Below are 17,370 nucleotides of genomic sequence, written 5' to 3' on the forward strand. Positions count from 1 at the left end.
CAGTGTGGTATCACCCACATCGCATCCTCTCGGACCCGCTGGGCAGGACTTTGTCCCCTGTCACCCATTTGGGTGTTCAGGGTGACTCTTTCCTCGGTGGCCAGTCCTGCCCGTTTCCCCTCCTCATCCCTCTCCTCGGAGCGGGCTGAGAGGAAGACGGCGGTCACATCCAGTGACCCTCTCCCCCTGTGCAGGGGTCGACGCCGTCTTCTGCGCCGGAGAGTCGTGGCGCGGGAAGGAGGACTACTTCCAGGACCCTCTATCTACCAGGGATCCTGATGATTCCTCATCTGCAGGTAGGGAATCTTCAATCAACAAAATCCCCCCCCCCCCACCCCCACGAATACCCTGCCCAGCGGCGATCTCCTCTTACCATAGGGGAGCATCTGACAGGGAAGTGGGCTGCATATTCGGGCGTTGAGACCACGTAGGAATGGGAGCAGGAAGGCTGGCATCTTTTCCCCCTCCTTATTCAAACTTGCAGGCTCCTTCGCCCGCCATTTCTCTCTGCCTCACGGTTTTTTTCCCTTTCTTAGCGCTTGAGCGCCCTCTGGTGGTGGCTGGAATTAGTGTGGCCGGGATGTGCAGCGTCTCCCTGCTTTTCCCTTTCTTGCCGCTTGAGCGCCCTCTTGTGGCGGTCGACGGTATAGCGGCCGGATTGCTTTCAGTTTTACAGGGGGCGTTCCTTTCTTTCCCCCCTTCGGTCCTGTGCACGCCCACAGCGTCGCACTTTCTCCGCGCTCTTTTCTCCTGCTTCCTGCTCCCTGTCAGCGTGTCAGCGTCTGCTCATCGCGAGGGACACAGGATTTCTCGGGGGAACACAGGCACCTGCGGTTACCGCTGTCTTTCACCAGGCTCAGCGCTACCTCCTACTCCACCTGGCAGTATTCTCTGGGGACAAGGTAATATCCACCTATGTCCGACCCCACCCCGGCCTTTGCCCCTACGGCCATCCATTACGCCTGCGCTCACTGTAAGAAAAAGTGGGTTTCAGGTCAGCCATCTCCTTTCTGCCCGTCCTGCGTTCCTCCCACCATGTCAGCTCCCCTGGAAGCTTCAAGGTCCCGGGATGAGTGCACCCCCCCTCCCCCGGAGTGGGCTGTTGCTATGTCTCAATCTGTGTTCGACCTGACTAAGGTTTCTCAGTCCCTGGTCCAGGCACTGGAACACATACCGCTTCTCTCTAATGCCACCAGTGCCACGAACGCCTCTCACGGCGATTCGCCCGCACCTGTCCTAGACTCTCACAGAGGCAGACCGGACAAAAGAGACAGAAAACGGACCTTATCTAGATCTCCCTCCTGTTCACCGGACCACATCGGGATTCCCCTATCTGCCCGTTCCCCTTCCTCACAGGCGGACCTCGGGTCTGACGTAACTTCTCAGTCGGAATCTGACTCGGATGCAGATCAGACTTCCGGAACACAAGACATGGTTGATAGCCTTATTTCAGCTATCGTTCAGACGCTTGATCTTAAGGAGGATGAGGCAAGCTCTCAGGACGTCTCCATTGCTTTTAAATGGATTAAACGTCCCTCTAGGGTTTTCCCTAATCACAAGGAGTTTGACAACACTACCGCCACTCACTGGGAAAACCCTGGCAAGCGTTTCCCAGGTAGGAAACTGCTTGATGTGTTATACCCTTTTCACTCCGACCTGGTCTCCAAGTGGTCCGAGTCTCGTAAGGTCGACCCGCCTGTGTCCAGGCTATCCTCACAGACAGTTCTGTCTATTCCGGACGCGGCTTCTCTTAAGGACCCCTCGGACAGACAAATCGAGGCGCTAGCAAAATCAGCATTTGAGGCCTCCGGAGCCTCCCTTTGCCCTATTTTCGCCTCATCATGTGTAGCCAAGGCTGTATCAGCCTGGGCCAAGACCCTGCGCAGGGGCATTTCGGCCTCTGCTCCTGCTGAAGAACTGTCTGAATTAGCGGATCAGATTTCACTGGCAGGAAAATACCTGATGAATGCCTCCCTTGATGCAGCGGCCTGCTCTACCAGGGCTAATGGCAACATTGTCGCCATTCGCCGGATTCTTTGGTTAAAGGCGTGGAACGCTGACCCTGCATCTAAGAAATCGCTCACTGGTCTGCCCTTCCAGGGCTCCAGACTCTTCGGCTCGCAGCTAGATCAAATGATCTCGGACGCTACTGGCGGTAAGAGTACCTCCTTACCCCAGTCCAAGCCTAAACGTCCCTTCAACAGGAGGGGTCCCCAGTCCTTTCGTCCCTTTCGGTCTTTTGCCTCTTCGGGAAACCCCGTCCAGGACCGTTCTTCCTCACAAGGGGACCGAAGAAAACCTTCTTTCAGGCCTCCGCCACGCTGGAGAGCCAAGAGCCACCCCGCAAAACCATCGGGATCTCGGGGCCGCAGGTTTTCTAATAAATGACGGGTCGCCCCCACCTGGAACTCCTTCCAGGGTGGGAGGCCGCCTGCTTCTATTCTCAGAGGTTTGGCTTTCAGTAGTCGACGACGCCTGGGTCAGGGAGATCGTCACGTCAGGCTACAAAATAGAGTTTTCTTCGCCCCCAGGAAGACGTTTCATGCTCTCTCGTCCTCCCAAACAGCCCTCTCATCTCCCAGGGCTTCTCCAGGCCGTCGATTCGCTCCTCGCCTCGGGAGTCGTAGTGCCGGTGCCTTTTCGCCAGCGGTTTTCCGGGTTTTATTCAAACCTGTTCGTGGTTCCAAAAAAGGACGGCTCTCTCCGTCCGATTCTGGATCTCAAACGATTGAACCGCCACCTTCGGATTCAACACTTCAAAATGGAATCTCTGCGCCCGGTGATCGCGTCCATGGAGCCGGGAGAGTTTCTGTGCTCAGTGGACATTCGGGATGCGTACCTTCACATTCCTATTTGCGTGCAGCATCAGAGGTTCCTCCGATTCGCGATCAGGGAGCATCATTACCAGTTCACTGCCCTCCCCTTCGGGCTGGCATCTGCTCCCAGGGTCTTTACGAAGGTCATGGCAGCTGTCATGGCCATCCTGTGTTCAAAAGGGATTCTGGTAATCCCATACCTCGACGACCTATTGATCAAGGGCTCATCCCAGGGGGATTGCAGCCAGAGCCTCAATCTTACTCTGGACACCTTAGTTCGCCTAGGCTGGTTGATCAACTACCAGAAGTCTTCCTTGATTCCAACCCAGCGGCTGGAGTTCCTAGGCATGGAATTCGATACCTTTCGGGCTCAGGTCTTCCTTCCCAAGGAGAAGTTTCTTTCTCTTCGTCGGGGTGTCAGAGCGCTAAAGGGTCCGAGTCCTCTGTCCCTTCGTCTAGCCATGAGAGTTCTGGGGAGAATGGTCGCTTCTATGGAAGCGGTCCCCTATGCTCAATTCCACTCTCGTCCCCTCCAGCTGGCTCTTCTGTCTGCCTGGGACAGGAACCCGCTTTCCCTGGACCGTCCGTTTCGCCTCTCCCCCAGGGCGAGACAGTCTCTCTCTTGGTGGACGCTGTCCACCTCCATTCTGCGCGGGAGGTCATTTTTACCCCCCCACTGGCAGGTGATTACCACCGACGCCAGTCTCCAAGGTTGGGGAGCGGTCTTTCTCCACCTCACAGCCCAGGGCCGCTGGACTGCTCGAGAGGCGTGCCTCTCGATCAACCTCTTGGAAATCAGAGCCATCTTCCTAGCCCTCATCCACTGGGAGTCCCTCCTTTCGGGAAAGCCGGTCCGCATTCAGTCGGACAACGCCACGGCCGTGGCATACATAAATCACCAAGGGGGGACTCGCAGCAGTCAAGTCATGGCGGAAGTAGCAAAAATTTTCCGCTGGGCGGAGGGTCATGTTCCCTCTCTGTCAGCCGTCCACATCCCAGGGGTGGACAATTGGGAGGCCGACTTTCTAAGTCGCCAGGGCATCGTGGCGGGCGAGTGGTCTCTTCTTCCAGCAATCTTCAGCCAGATTTGCCAGCGGTGGGGCATTCCAGACGTCGACTTGATGGCCTCCCGGGCAAACCACAAAGTTCCCCAGTACGTCGCCAGGTCTCTGGACCCGATGGCCGTCGGATGCGACGCTCTCGTGATCTCTTGGGCCCAGTTCCGGATGCCCTATCTGTTCCCGCCTCTCCCTCTGATCCCAAGGGTCGTAAAGAAGATCAAGTCGGAAGGGGTCCCCGTACTCTTGGTAGCTCCAGATTGGCCTCGCAGAGCCTGGTACGCAGAGCTGATAAACATGTTATCGGATGTTCCGTGGAGACTTCCGGATCTTCCGGACCTTCTTTCACAGGGGCCTCTCTCCCACCCGAATTCTCGGTCACTGAATTTAACGGTATGGCCGTTGAGGCCGCGGTCCTGAAGAACACGGGTTTTTCTTATAGCGTCATCCAGACTATGATAAGAGCGAGGAAACCGGCCTCATCGCGTGTCTACCACAGATGTTGGAAGGCCTTTTTCCGGTGGTGTCAGGATAACAATCTGTTTCCTATGACCTTTTCTCTTCCTTCCCTTCTCAGCTTTCTTCAAACGGGCCTAGATTCGGGTCTTTCCCTTAGCACCTTGAAGGGTCAGATCTCCGCTCTATCAATTCTTTTTCAAAGAGACCTGGCTTCCCTGCCTCAGGTGAGGACCTTCATCCAGGGGGTCGCTCATATAGCTCCCCCTTACCGGTGTCCTGTTGAGCCTTGGGATCTCAACCTCGTCTTAGATGCCCTGCAGCGGCCGCCCTTTGAACCGCTTCAGGATGTTTCCTTCTCGCTTCTATCCTGGAAGGTAGCCTTTTTGATCGCCATCACCTCCATTAGAAGGGTTTCAGAGCTGGCGGCTTTATCCTGTCGTTCTCCCTTTCTGGTCCTGCATCAAGACAAGGTGGTTCTTCGTCCGGTTCCTTCCTTCTTACCGAAAGTTGTCTCATCTTTTCATATCAACGAGGACATTGTCCTCCCGTCCTTTTGCCCTTCCCCAGTTCATCCATTGGAGAAATCCCTTCACAAGCTGGATGTGGTCAGGGCTATCCGGATTTACATCGCCAGAACTGCCTCTTTTCGTCAGGCCGATCCTCTGTTCGTCGTCTCGGATGGGCGTCGAAAGGGTCTTCCTGCCTCCAAGTCCACGATTGCTCGTTGGATCCGTTCGGCGGTTTTGGAGGCATACCGCGTCCAAGACAAACAGCCTCCTTCGGGGGTGAAGGCTCACTCTACCCGGGCAGTGGGAGCTTCCTGGGCAGTTCGTCACCAAGCTTCGGCCTCGCAGGTTTGCAAGGCCGCTACGTGGTCTTCCATGCACACCTTTGTCAAATTCTACGGGGTGCATACTCAGGCTTCCGCGGACGCGAGCCTGGGTAGGAGGATACTGCAGGCGGCGGTTTCTCACCGGCCAACCTGACTCCTCTTTTTCTGCAGAATACCCGCCCTAGGGACTGCTTTTGGACGTCCCATGGTTACCTGTGTCCCCCAATGAAGCGAGAAAGAAAGAGGGATTTTTGGTTCTTACCGTAAAATCTTTCTTGGAGCCTTCATTGGGGGACACAGCACCCTCCCTTGAAGTTGTACCGTGTTGGCTAACGTGCCGTTGTTGTGGGTTGGTACATAGGTTGAGTTTTATATTACCTGTTCCTACTACTGCTTTTGCACCAACTGAGTTGCCTGGTGCCTGTCGGAGGGTGTATACTGCCGGGGAGGAGTTACTTCTTCTTTATTTGCATAGTGTCAGCCTCCTAGTGACAGCAGCATACACCCATGGTTACCTGTGTCCCCCAATGAAGGCTCCAAGAAAGAGATTTTACGGTAAGAACCAAAAATCCCTCTTTCTGTGTTTTTTTTTCAGTCAAGATGGGGTACAGAGTGTACATTAATGTGAAAAAATTAACTTTTTTTGAATTTAACAATTGGCTGCAATGAAACAGAGTGAAAAATTTGAAGGGGTCTGAATACTTTCCGTACCCACTGTATATATAATTAGCCATATTCGGCACTCAAACTATGTTTTTCATGCACATATATCCAAATTACACAGATACACTCATATTAAGGATGATACTTCCACATTTGCACAAAGTCCGGATAATATTACACACATTGGTGAGGCAGGGATTGAAATCATTCCCTGTCACACTAAAGGAATCTTTTTCTTTGGTACCATGTATCTGTGACAGTATTGAAGGTAAATGTTATAGCGTGCAAAGATGCAGAGACTACAGCAAGTGGTAATGCAGAGGTATATTTGTTGCTATATTGAAAGACCACAGCTATTTTTACCTAACAAACTTGTTGGATTCATGTGCCCAATTACACATTAGAGTCTCCAGCCTAAATACAGGTATATTGCATCCCTGTGCTTGATTACACATAGATTCATGTACTCGGTTCACATTAACGGCTGTAGTAACAATAATGCCCAATTACACATAGACATCCCATAGATGATCAGCTTATGTTCCTGTACGGTCAGACACTGCCATTACACAGTACACAGCAGGGGCACATTTATAAGATTATCTCAGCACAGGGACATTTTATTTAAACACATGCAATTGTTGAAATTATTATTATTCGAAGATATATTGATTAACAACAACTTTAAAATTAACTTTGGTTGTGGGAAAACCCCTTTAATATTTATTAATTAGTAACTATATTGTTCCCCACAGATACACAAATACAAACGTCTTGATATAATAGAGACAAATGTGAAGCCTGCTATAATAGAAGGTAATTAAATTCATTTAAAGTGGCTCAAGCCACAGCTTTATAATCTTAATTTTATATAGTGTATAAAAATTATAACTTTTTTTTTTTTTTTTTTTCTGGACGTAGCTAAAAAAAATCACATGATATTCCTGGATAGCCAGAAAACGACATTCATTCGTCACAAGCAGCGCCTTTCTGTTGTACGCGACCTGAAAGAAAAGGCACAACAAGGCTTACTAGGTACTATTGTGTATGTTATGTTCTGTACAGTAATGAAGCCAAAAAAGTGTAATGTAATTTTTCTGCAAATTATTAGAAACTTGATCCTTCGGTCACATAAGCAATCTGTGGCCAATAGACTGGATCATCATATCTGGTTGACTGGGTCATCACATGTGCGTCGTCATTGCAGCATAGTTCTCACTGCTTCTGTCCACTGACCACAGATTGCTAAAATAACCCATCTTCTCCTTAGCAAAATAAAAAAAAATGTGAAAAAACTGATAGAAAATAATGGCTATGTGTTCTCATGAAAGAAGAATGATTGTTCTCTGTAACAGAAACAAAATAATAATTTTGTAGTTGTGATACCTTGCTAACAAAAGTAAAATAAGTGATGTTACAAAGCAAGCTTTCAAGACTGCTTAGGTCTCTTTATCATGTATGATATAACAAAGTACTTGAAGAAACACATGTATACAAAAAAAACAGACAGGTGATTTAGCAAATGGACTTGAAGAGTAAATCCTTCAAGGGGCTGTCTGGTCTTTTGCTGAAAATCTGCAGACACTCAATGTGACTGCAGACTTCCTTACAATGTGCGTCAGGATTATTCAGGGTTCTCTGGTGTTATAAGTGAATTGAGCAAGGCCAAGCATGTCTAGTCGAAATGTGGCCGAAAGTATTCAAATTGCATCTCTGTCAACCAGAGAATCCTGACAGTGTGCAGTGCACACGCTGTAACGATTCAGAAGTCTGCAATCACATTGAGTTTCTGTAGATTTTAATCAAAAGATCAGACAACCCCTTTAAAGAGAGTCTTCCATCCACTCCTCAAATGTAAATCTAACGCATAGAAAAGTCATACATGCAGTAATAAAAAAAATTTTTTAGTTTCTGAAAAAAGCATTTTAATTCATATGCAAATGAGGGAGCTTTGGTGCAACATGGCACCACCTCAGTATTCTGAGTACTTCTGCTTATCCTGATGGACAGCGCTCACTTGCCTAGAGCAAGCATTACTTGAACTTAATCCGCAGCACACTGACTGTGTGGGCACGCTCTCATCCCTGGGTCTTGTCTGTGGCCAACAGTGTTACACTTCCGGGTGTATCAATGCAGCCAGTGGTGGATACAGATGGGAACAATGAATGAGAGCCTGCCTGCATCCAGACTAAGCACCTCTAGGCTCCTTCAGGATCAGTGTATCATGCAGAGTTTGCTGTGGGCAAGTGAGTGCTGACAATCAGGATAAGGGGACATGCTCAGAATGCAAATTGAGGGGCATAATGGTACTCTGAGCCCTTGGTCACGCCAGGAATGTGCTGAAGCTTCCTCGTGCGCTTATGTCTCAGGCACAAAGACACTTAAATGTATGCTGAGGTTATGATTTCTTTTGGGGACTGAAACCCCTATATAAATCTATAACAAGTCTAATATACGTGTTGGAGGTGACAGCCTCCCTTTAATATTAAATTTATGTATGATAGAGACGAGTGGATCAGCCAAACTTCAAATTTCCTGGGGGAAAAAAACAGGTGAATTCGAAGTTATTGTCCACAAATTTAATGTTCCACTAACTCTTAAGTCCCCAAAGCATAATATGTAAAAAAAAAAATTGTTAGTCACTTCACCGCTGACTTCTTGGGTTCCTCCGCTACTCACTGCCACCCATGAGGTCTTCGCCGCATCTTCAGATTCCTTGCCGCCCATGATGGATTCTTTGTGTCTCCCACATAGTGCCCAGATTTTTGGGTGTCATGGCTCCCCGGAGGATTGAGCATGCGAGAGGTCATTGGCATCATGACATCACAACGTTTGGTGTAACCTCTCGTGTGCAAAACCCTCCTGGGCGCCATGACACCTGGAAGTCACAGCACGGAGTGGAAAGTCCGAAAATTCCATCATAGGTAGTGGGTGATCTGATGATGTGACCAGGACCGAATAAGTGGCGGTTAGTAGCTGTAGCTGAGGGGTGGGTGGAGAGAGAGGTCAGTAGTGAGTAAGTATAATGATTTTTTTTTTTTTAACCTTTGGATGGCTCATTATGATTCAGCAAATTGGCAACCAGTGGCTGCTATTTTGCTGAGTTATTGGAAAGCGAATTTCAAACAATCCACATCTTGGCGAATGCAGATTTTTGTAAAATTCTAGTAGAATTCAATTTCATATCCAATGTAGGATTGGAGACTGATACACTTACTGCAAAATCTGAGAAACCAGATCTAGAGATAGTATGACGTGAAAAAGCAGACAGTCTATTTCAACTGGCTGACATGGTACCAAAAATGGTTATCTTTTGACTAGACATGGAAACCACGAATCGAACCTACAGCAAAATTTAACGTCTGAATGAAGCCTGACTGCTCATTTGATTTACATATCCCAGAATGTTACCTTTTTGTTCATTCCTAAAAATATTATGAAGACTAAAACATTTGTATTATGCTTTATACAATAGTAAACTATACGTCAATATTTTTTGTTAGATGATGAAATTCCAGGCGGTCCAGAATCCGACCTTTTCTCAGACACAAGCAGCATCATGACAACAAGTGATATGAGTGGAAAATATTCTCATAGTAATTCCAGAATTTCCTCGTAAGTTATTAAAGTAATACAAATTCTTAAGAAAATTCTAATTGCTAATTGTCAGAACTAGTGACTTTCTCCTCTTCCTCAATGTAGGAGATCATCTAAAAACCGTCGAAAAGCAGAACGCAAAAAGCACAGTTTGAAGGAAGGTAGTCCCCTAGAGGATGTGGCCCTTCTGGAAGCTCTGGGAGAAATTGTCCGTACAGTGGATAATATGAGGAGTGAGTTATGTGGCCCCATGAAAACTATCAGTTTTAGAAATAGAAGTACAGCAAGGCTTGGTATTAAGGGTGATGTTTGAATTCTCGTAATGCAGGGCATTGGACTGCTTGTAGTCCATGCTGCATCCATAAAATGCATTTTGTTGCCTAAACTTCAGTATTAAGCACAGAAGTTTCAACTTTTGCCTCCTTTTGGCTACAAAAGGAGCAGAGGAACGAGTACCAAGTTCTGGAGCCAAAAAGATATTTTATGAAGATCATGCAGTTCAACAATTGCCTGGCTTTGTTAAAGGGAACCTGTCACCCGGATTTTGCTAAGTAAACTACAGGCATTGTCATGTTGCCACTGTTACACTAATTAAAATGATACCTGGGGTGAAGAAATCAGTCTTGTGGTTCTTGTATAATCAATGTTAGAAGTTTTCAGCCAATGAGATGCCCGTGCTTCGGGGAGGGACTGTAGGCAGAGTCTTATCTTTCTGCTCTAAGCCAGAGAAACCAAGGAAAGACCTGCACACAAGCCGCCCTGAAACCTCTGTCTCTATGATGAGAAACATGTTTGTGCTTCAGGGCAGCCTGTGGGCAGGTCTTTCATTGGTTTATCTGGCTTAGAGCAGGAAGATAAGACCCTGCCTAGAGTCCCGCCCCGGAACACGAGCATATCATTAGCTGGAAACTTCTAACACTGCTTACGTAAGAACCACAAGAAAGATTTCTTCACCCATGGTATCATTTTAATCAGTGTAACAGTGGCAACATGATAATGCTTGTAATTTGCATAACAAAATCCTGCTGACAGATTCACTTTAACCCCTTCACGACATGCGCCGTACATGTACTGCGTACGTCATGTCCCTCCTTTTGATGTGGGCTCCGGCGCTGAGCCCACATCTTTCCCAGCACATGTCAGCTGTTTTAAACAGCTGATATGTGCCCCTAACAGCTGCATGTGGAATCCATTAACCCGCGAAATGCCGCTGTTAATCTCTGACAGCGGCATTTAATGTGATTGTGCTGAAAGTGCGTAACTTTTCCTGCCCATCAGTGCCCATGTCACATGACAGTCGGTCGCCGATGGGTTAGCATGACAACCTGAGGTCTGCAGGAGACCCACGTGGTTGTCCTTGCCAGACTGCTGTCAGTGCTGTCCAGCAGTCGGCGCTCATAGCAAGTGAGCATTTCTGCTACACAGGCGATCTGATCATTGCCTGTATGAAGCAGCGGCGGCTGGATTTTCGCAGCTTCTAGTCTCCCATGGAGACTATTAAAGCATGCAAAACGTTAAAAAAAAAAAAAAAAAAAAGCTGATCGGGAAACGGCGTAGCGAAAAAAAAGTCAAAACACTTTTTTTTTTTTTGGTCGCCACAACATTGCATTAAAATGCAATAATGGGCGATGAAAATATTGTATCTGCACCAATATGGTGTCATTAAAAACATCAGCTTGGCGCGCAAAAAAATAGCCCTCACCCAACCCCAGATTATGAAGAATGGAGACGCTACTTGTCGCAGAAAACGCTTTTTTTTTTTTCCAATAAACTTTGGAAAAACAACCTGTACATGTTTGATACGAACTCGTAATGACCTGGAGAATCATTATGGCATGTCAGTTTTAGCATGTGGTGAATATGGTAAAAAAAGAAAAATTTAAAAAACAGTTGTGGAATTGCATTTTTTTGCACTTTGCAATTTCACCACACTTGGAATTTTTTTTGCCCGTTTTCTGTTAAACAACATGGTAAAACCAATGATGTCGTTCACAAGTACAACTTGTCCCTCAAAAAATAAGCCCTCACGTGACCATATTGATGGAAAAATAAAAAAGTTATGGCTCTGGGGAGAAGGGGAGCGAAAAACGAAAAAGGGCTGCGGCGTGAAGGGGTTAAGTCATCTTATAAATTATATTGTGTGCAAAGTAGCTCTGACAGCTGATCCTATCATAGCGGCAGCTATTTGAGGTAGCGCCCAATATGTCAATATCTGACCTGAAAGCTGACCAATTGTATACTGACTTCAGGTCGGAAGCATAAATCTGATGACCGATTCATTATGACTGGCGTTGTGAACTACAGCCATAAGGAACGGGCTCCCTGGAATCCGATGCGCCTTATTCTGAAGGAAGCGCATGCCAGTTAAAGAATTAAGCATGTTTCACATCTGGCCTGTGCTGTTGCCAGAAATGTTCTTCAGCCAGGGCTGCAGTATGTTTCAGGAGTAAGTTATGCCAATAAAGTGACTTTAACTTTTCATGAATTTGGTGGTAGTCTTGCCTCATCCTGCCCATGTTGTATCGATTGTAATTGGCTGAGTCTGGTGTCAAAATGACAAAAGTTGCAATATTTTTACGTAACTTCCGAGTTGTGCAAAAATATTGCCACTTATTAACATGTTTAATGCCAGAATTCTAAAGTAAACACCTTAATGAATCAGCCCCCTTGAATTTTGATTAAATTACTGTTTTATCCATGCAGCCGCGGGGACTTGAACATATTTTTTGAGCACGTCGAAGACACTCGGTTAGCACCCGAACATGTTCAGATAACACCTTATTAGCTCATCAATAGTTACAATGTTTTAGGGTACTTTGCCGCCATCAGTGAAGAAGGCGTTTTGATGGCTGAATGAGCCATTTTAGATGCAGCTGTGTGGGAAGGGTGAGGCACTACCAGCTGTGGATAAAGCCGTTTTTGTCAATGGTTCATGGGAAAAATATTCAAGTGATCTCTCTGAATTACAGCTAGAAAAAAAGAGAGAGAAACAATTCTGACAAAAAAAACCTCTTCAAATCAGTTATGTTCTTTTATTTTAGGTGAAGTGAATAATCTCTTGCAAGTGCTCGTCCTGTTTCTTTATGATTCGGACGCTAGAGAACTGCAACACCTTTATCATGAATTGCTCCTGTTAATGGAGACTTCAATACCGGACATCTGGACTCCATGTACACAGCCAGTTATCGCACCTCCAGTAAGTCTAGAACTTCTACAGAGATGTTCTACTCAATATCTAAATAAAGCACTAATTAGTGATGAAACTGTGACTTGATTAATTGATAAAAAAGCAAGCTATGTAACTGTTATAGACCGGTTACAGTCTCTGCTTGCAGCTCCATTTGTACTTGTCCATACAGCACATGGGTGCTGCCTGCATTTACAAGCACTAGTCAGATCTGCAACAGCAGAGCATACTGCAATTATTTTTTTATATACAGTACAGACCAGAAGTTTGGACACATTTTCTCATTTAAAGATTTTTATGTATTTTCATGACTATGAAAATTGTAAATTCACACTGAAGGCATCAAAACTATTAATTAACACATGTGGAATTATATACGTAACAAAAAAGTGTGAAACAACTGAAAATATGTCTTATATTCTAGGTTCTTCAAAGTAGCCACCTTTTGCTTTGATGACTGCTTTGCACACTCTTGGCATTCTCTTGATGAGCTTCAAGAGGTAGTCACCGGGAATGGTCTTCCAACAATCTTGAAGGAGTTCCCAGAGATTCTTAGCACTTGTTGGCCCTTTTGCCTTCACTCTGCAGTCCAGCTCACCCCAAACCATCTCGATTGGGTTCAAGTCTGGTGACTGTGGAGGCCAGGTCATCTGGCATAGCACCCCATCACTCTCCTTCTTGGTCAAATAGCCCTCACACAACCTGGAGGTGTGTTTGGGGTCATTGTCCTGTTGAAAAATAAATGATGGTCCAACTAAACGCAAAGCGGATGAAATAGCATGCCGCTGCAAGATGCTGTGGTAGCCATGCTGGTTCAGTATGCCTTCAATTTTAAATAAATCCCCAACAGTGTCACCAGCAAAGCACCCCCACACCATCACACCTCCTCCTCCATGCTTCATGGTGGGACCCAGGCATGTAGAGTCCTTCCGTTCACCTTTTCTGCGTCACACAAAGACACGGTGGTTGGAACCAAAGATCTCAAATTTGGGCTCATCAGACCAAAGCACAGATTTCGACTGGTCTAATGTCAATTCCTTGTGTTCTTTAGCCTAAACAAGTCTCTTCTGCTTGTTGCCTGTCCTTAGCAGTGGATTCCTAGCAGCTATTTTACCATGAAGGCCTGCTGCACAAAGTCTCCTCTTAACAGTTGTTGTAGAGATGTGTCTGCTGCTAGAACTCTGTGTGGCATTGACCTGGTCTCTAATCTCAGCTGCTGTTAACCTGTGATTTCTGAGGCTGGTGACTCGGATAAACTTATCCTCAGAAGCAGAGGTGACTCTTCGTCTTCCTTTCCTGGGGCAGTCCTCATGTGAGCCAGTTTTTGTAGCACTTGATGGTTTTTGCCACTGCACTTGGGGACACTTTCAAAGTTTTCCCAATTTTTTGGACTGACTGGCCTTCATTTCTTAAAGTAATGATGGCCACTTGTTTTTCTTTACTTAGCTGCTTTTTTCTTGCCATAATACAAATTCTAACAGTCTATTCAGTAGGACTATCAGCTGTGTATCCACCAGACTTCTGCTCAATACAACTGATGGCCCCAACCCCATTTATAAGGCAAGAAATCCCACTTATTAAACCTGACAGGGCACACCTGTGAAGTGAAAACCATTTCCGGTGACTACCTCTTGAAGCTTATCAAGAGAATGCCAAGAGTGTGCAAAGCAGTCATCAAAGCAAAAGGTGGCTACTTTGAAGAACCTAGAATATAAGACCTATTTTCAGTTGTTTCACACTTTCTTGTTAAGTATATAATTCCACATGTGTTAATTTATAGTTTTGATGCTTTCAGTGTGAATGTACAACTTTCATAGTCATGAAAATACAAAAAAAACTTTAAATGAGAAGGTGTGTCCAAACTTTTGGTCCATCCTAACCGATATGATGACTTGTTATTAGTTTCTGAGAATTTAAAGCGGTTTGCCACTTGTGAAATTTTCAGAATCCCAGAAATGCATGTGAAGCTACAACAGAACCCTGGTTCTGGGCCCCCTGTTGCTTATGGATCCATTATATGAACAGTGCCCATAGTGATTAACATGCTGTGTCCTTTTCTGGGCAAGCCCTGAAAGCTTTCACTGCCTGCACAGTTACAGGTGGCAGAATCTCCTGTATCTGTGACTGTTGGACTGTGGTCCACTTCTCCTGTTACCCTTGTGAAAATAAAAAATTGCTTACTAAAACATAATTTCTCCTACGCCTCATTGGGGGACACAGGACCATGGGTGTTATGCTGCTGCCACTAGGAGGACACTAAGTAAACAGAAAGATTAACTCCTCCTCTGCAGTATACACCCCTTCACTGGCTACAATTCAACCAGTTCTTGCTTAGTGTCTGTAGGAGGCACTTGGGTCTTTTTTTTTTCAGACCCCAATTTTCTTATTTTAATTTTTATTTTTCCGTAAATTTTTATTTTTTATTCAACGGAGTGAAGGGGGCGACGGATCCCTTTTATAGGGCCCGCTCTCCCCCGAACCAGCAACAGGCGAGCACGGCGAGTATACCTCCCCGTCCCTCTCCTGCGACGATGGAGCACGCCAATTCTTTTCTGGGGCGACGGTCTGCCATCTTTGGTCCCGATCTCCCTTCCCCCTACAAGACGGCAAGTACATAAAGCCTGCTCTACTGTACCTCTCCGGGGGCCCGACATACAAGGCCCACTTTACACGGCGTTGCACAAAGGGAACGTACTAGTTCCAGAAGAGGATCCGAGGATGGATGGAGCGCGCAGGGACAGGGGGACCTGCACCGGCAATGGAGGCCGCACTGTGAGTACACAGGAGTTCCTCCTGCGCTCCGGATCTCTTGCGCGTCGGGCAGGCCGGAAATTTAGCCCCCGGTTTTTCACCGGAGTAGGCCGCAGTGGTCCCTATCTTGCGGCAGAGTCCCTGGAGAGAGGCGCCGGCGGTCGGGAGACTGCGGCGGTTAGCGTCGCTCTGTTGCGGCCGCCGCGCATTGCCGGGCAGGCCGAAAATTTAGCCCCCGGCTTTTCAGCCGGAGTAGGCCGCAGTGGGCAGATCCCTCCCACGGCCGTAACCCCGCCCTCTATATCGGCGCTTCTCGTCTGGGACGAGAAGCGCCCTGCAGATCTCGGGGGCCATATTGTTCCCTCTCCCTGCAAGGAGCCCACGCGTCCACAGCACTCCAGAGAACCGCCATGGCTAATTCCTCCCCGGGGACACAGGCACAGGACCGTGGGTAAGCTTCAAGAAAGCTTAACCCCTTCCCTGCGTATACTGCCCGCTGTGTCTCCAAAGACACTATGTCTCAATCCAAGGAGACTAAAAGGGGTAACAAGAAGCACACAGTATTTTTCACTGTATGTGCCACTTGCAATGCGGCCCTGCCCCGAGCTCACACTAGTCCTTTGTGTGCGGATTGTGTCCCGACCTCTGTGCAGCCGCCTCCCGCTGATACCGTTGCCGCCGCCGACGACCCTGTGGAGCCTAGTTTCCCTGAGTGGGCAGCTTCTCTGACACGATCTATGGATTTACTAGTTAGGGTGGTTGATTCCCTCCGGGGCCCCCCTTCAGGTCAGCCCGTGGTGGATTCGGGCGACGGTACGGATCCGTCCACCAGCAGGGGGGGCGTACTCTATCTCCTCCTTCTCGGGGTTCCAGAAAACGGGTCCATGTTCCATCCCCTGACCACGGGCCAGTTGGTTTTTCAGCGTCTGCGACCTCCGCTTCCCGGTCCCCTTCTCCAGACAACCCGAACGATTCTGAATATGAGTCCGACGATTCCTACGTTCAGGATTTCTCCCCCTCTCAAGAGACACTCGACTCTCTCAGAGGCGGTTAACCAGACCCTGAAGGTGAACAAGGAATCCGTACCTACCCCCGAACACGTGGTGTCGGTCAAAAAGACTAAACGTGTCCAAAAGTTTTTTGTCACTCATCCTGAGTTCAAGGAAATTGTACAAAAACATAGGGATCGTCCCGATAAACGCTTCATGGGTCAAAAGGCCATAGAGGCCAAATATCCTTTTTCTCAGGACCTAATCAAGGACTGGCTGCAGTCCCCCTCAGTCGACCCTGCTGTGTCACACCTCGCTTCCAAAACCATCCTATCTCTGTCAGACGGCTCCTCTATTAAGAACCTCTCTGACCGCCAGATTGATTATCTGGCTCGCTCCGTCTTCGAGGCCACAGGAGCCTCCCTCTTCCCATCCTTCGCTGCCTCCTGGGTGGCTAAGGCTATGGTCGTTGGGCCGAGTCGCTTTCCACGACCATGCAAGTTAGAGACTTACCTCCAGAAGCGGTCAACCTGGCTAACCAGATAGCCCAGGCTGGGGACTTCGTAGTCAATGCCTCAATAGACGCAGCCAATTGCGCGGCACAGGCAGCCGCGAATGCAGTTTCCATTAGAAGAGCCCTGTGGCTCAGGGATTGGCAAGCAGATTCGGCCTCCAAGCGCTCTTTGACATCTCTGCACTACCAGGCTGGTCGTTTGTTTGGAGAAAAGCTAGACCAAATGATCTCGGATGCCACCGGGGGAAAAAGTAAATTTCTTCCCCAACAAAAGCCTACCCGGCCGTTTCGGTATCAACAACAATCCCGATTTCAGTCTTTTCGTAACAATACCAACTGGTCTTCCACTCCCTCTACCTCCGCATCAGGGCAAGGCCCGCGCGGTGGCCGAGGCTCCCAGGTCTCTTACAGACCTAACCGTAATTGGAAACCCAGACCGAGACCACCCGGGTCTAAGGGATCCACATCCCATAGATCCTCCACGCAATGACTCCTTGCGGCTTC

General features: G+C 47.7%; 1 protein-coding gene across 1 annotated transcript in view; it reads left to right on the forward strand.

The window, feature by feature from the left end:
• Positions 1-17,370, forward strand: part of ELP1 (elongator acetyltransferase complex subunit 1) — a 162,852-nt gene that overhangs the window by 121,838 nt on the left and 23,644 nt on the right. Inside the window, exons 31-35 of the mRNA XM_077272515.1 lie at positions 6,584-6,644; positions 6,750-6,863; positions 9,332-9,443; positions 9,531-9,658; positions 12,467-12,621. Coding sequence (XP_077128630.1) covers positions 6,584-6,644; positions 6,750-6,863; positions 9,332-9,443; positions 9,531-9,658; positions 12,467-12,621 — 570 coding nt within the window. The remainder of the gene's footprint in view (positions 1-6,583; positions 6,645-6,749; positions 6,864-9,331; positions 9,444-9,530; positions 9,659-12,466; positions 12,622-17,370) is intronic.

This window comes from Ranitomeya variabilis, chromosome 1 (assembly GCF_051348905.1).
Source record: "Ranitomeya variabilis isolate aRanVar5 chromosome 1, aRanVar5.hap1, whole genome shotgun sequence".
NCBI lineage: Eukaryota > Metazoa > Chordata > Amphibia > Anura > Dendrobatidae > Ranitomeya > Ranitomeya variabilis.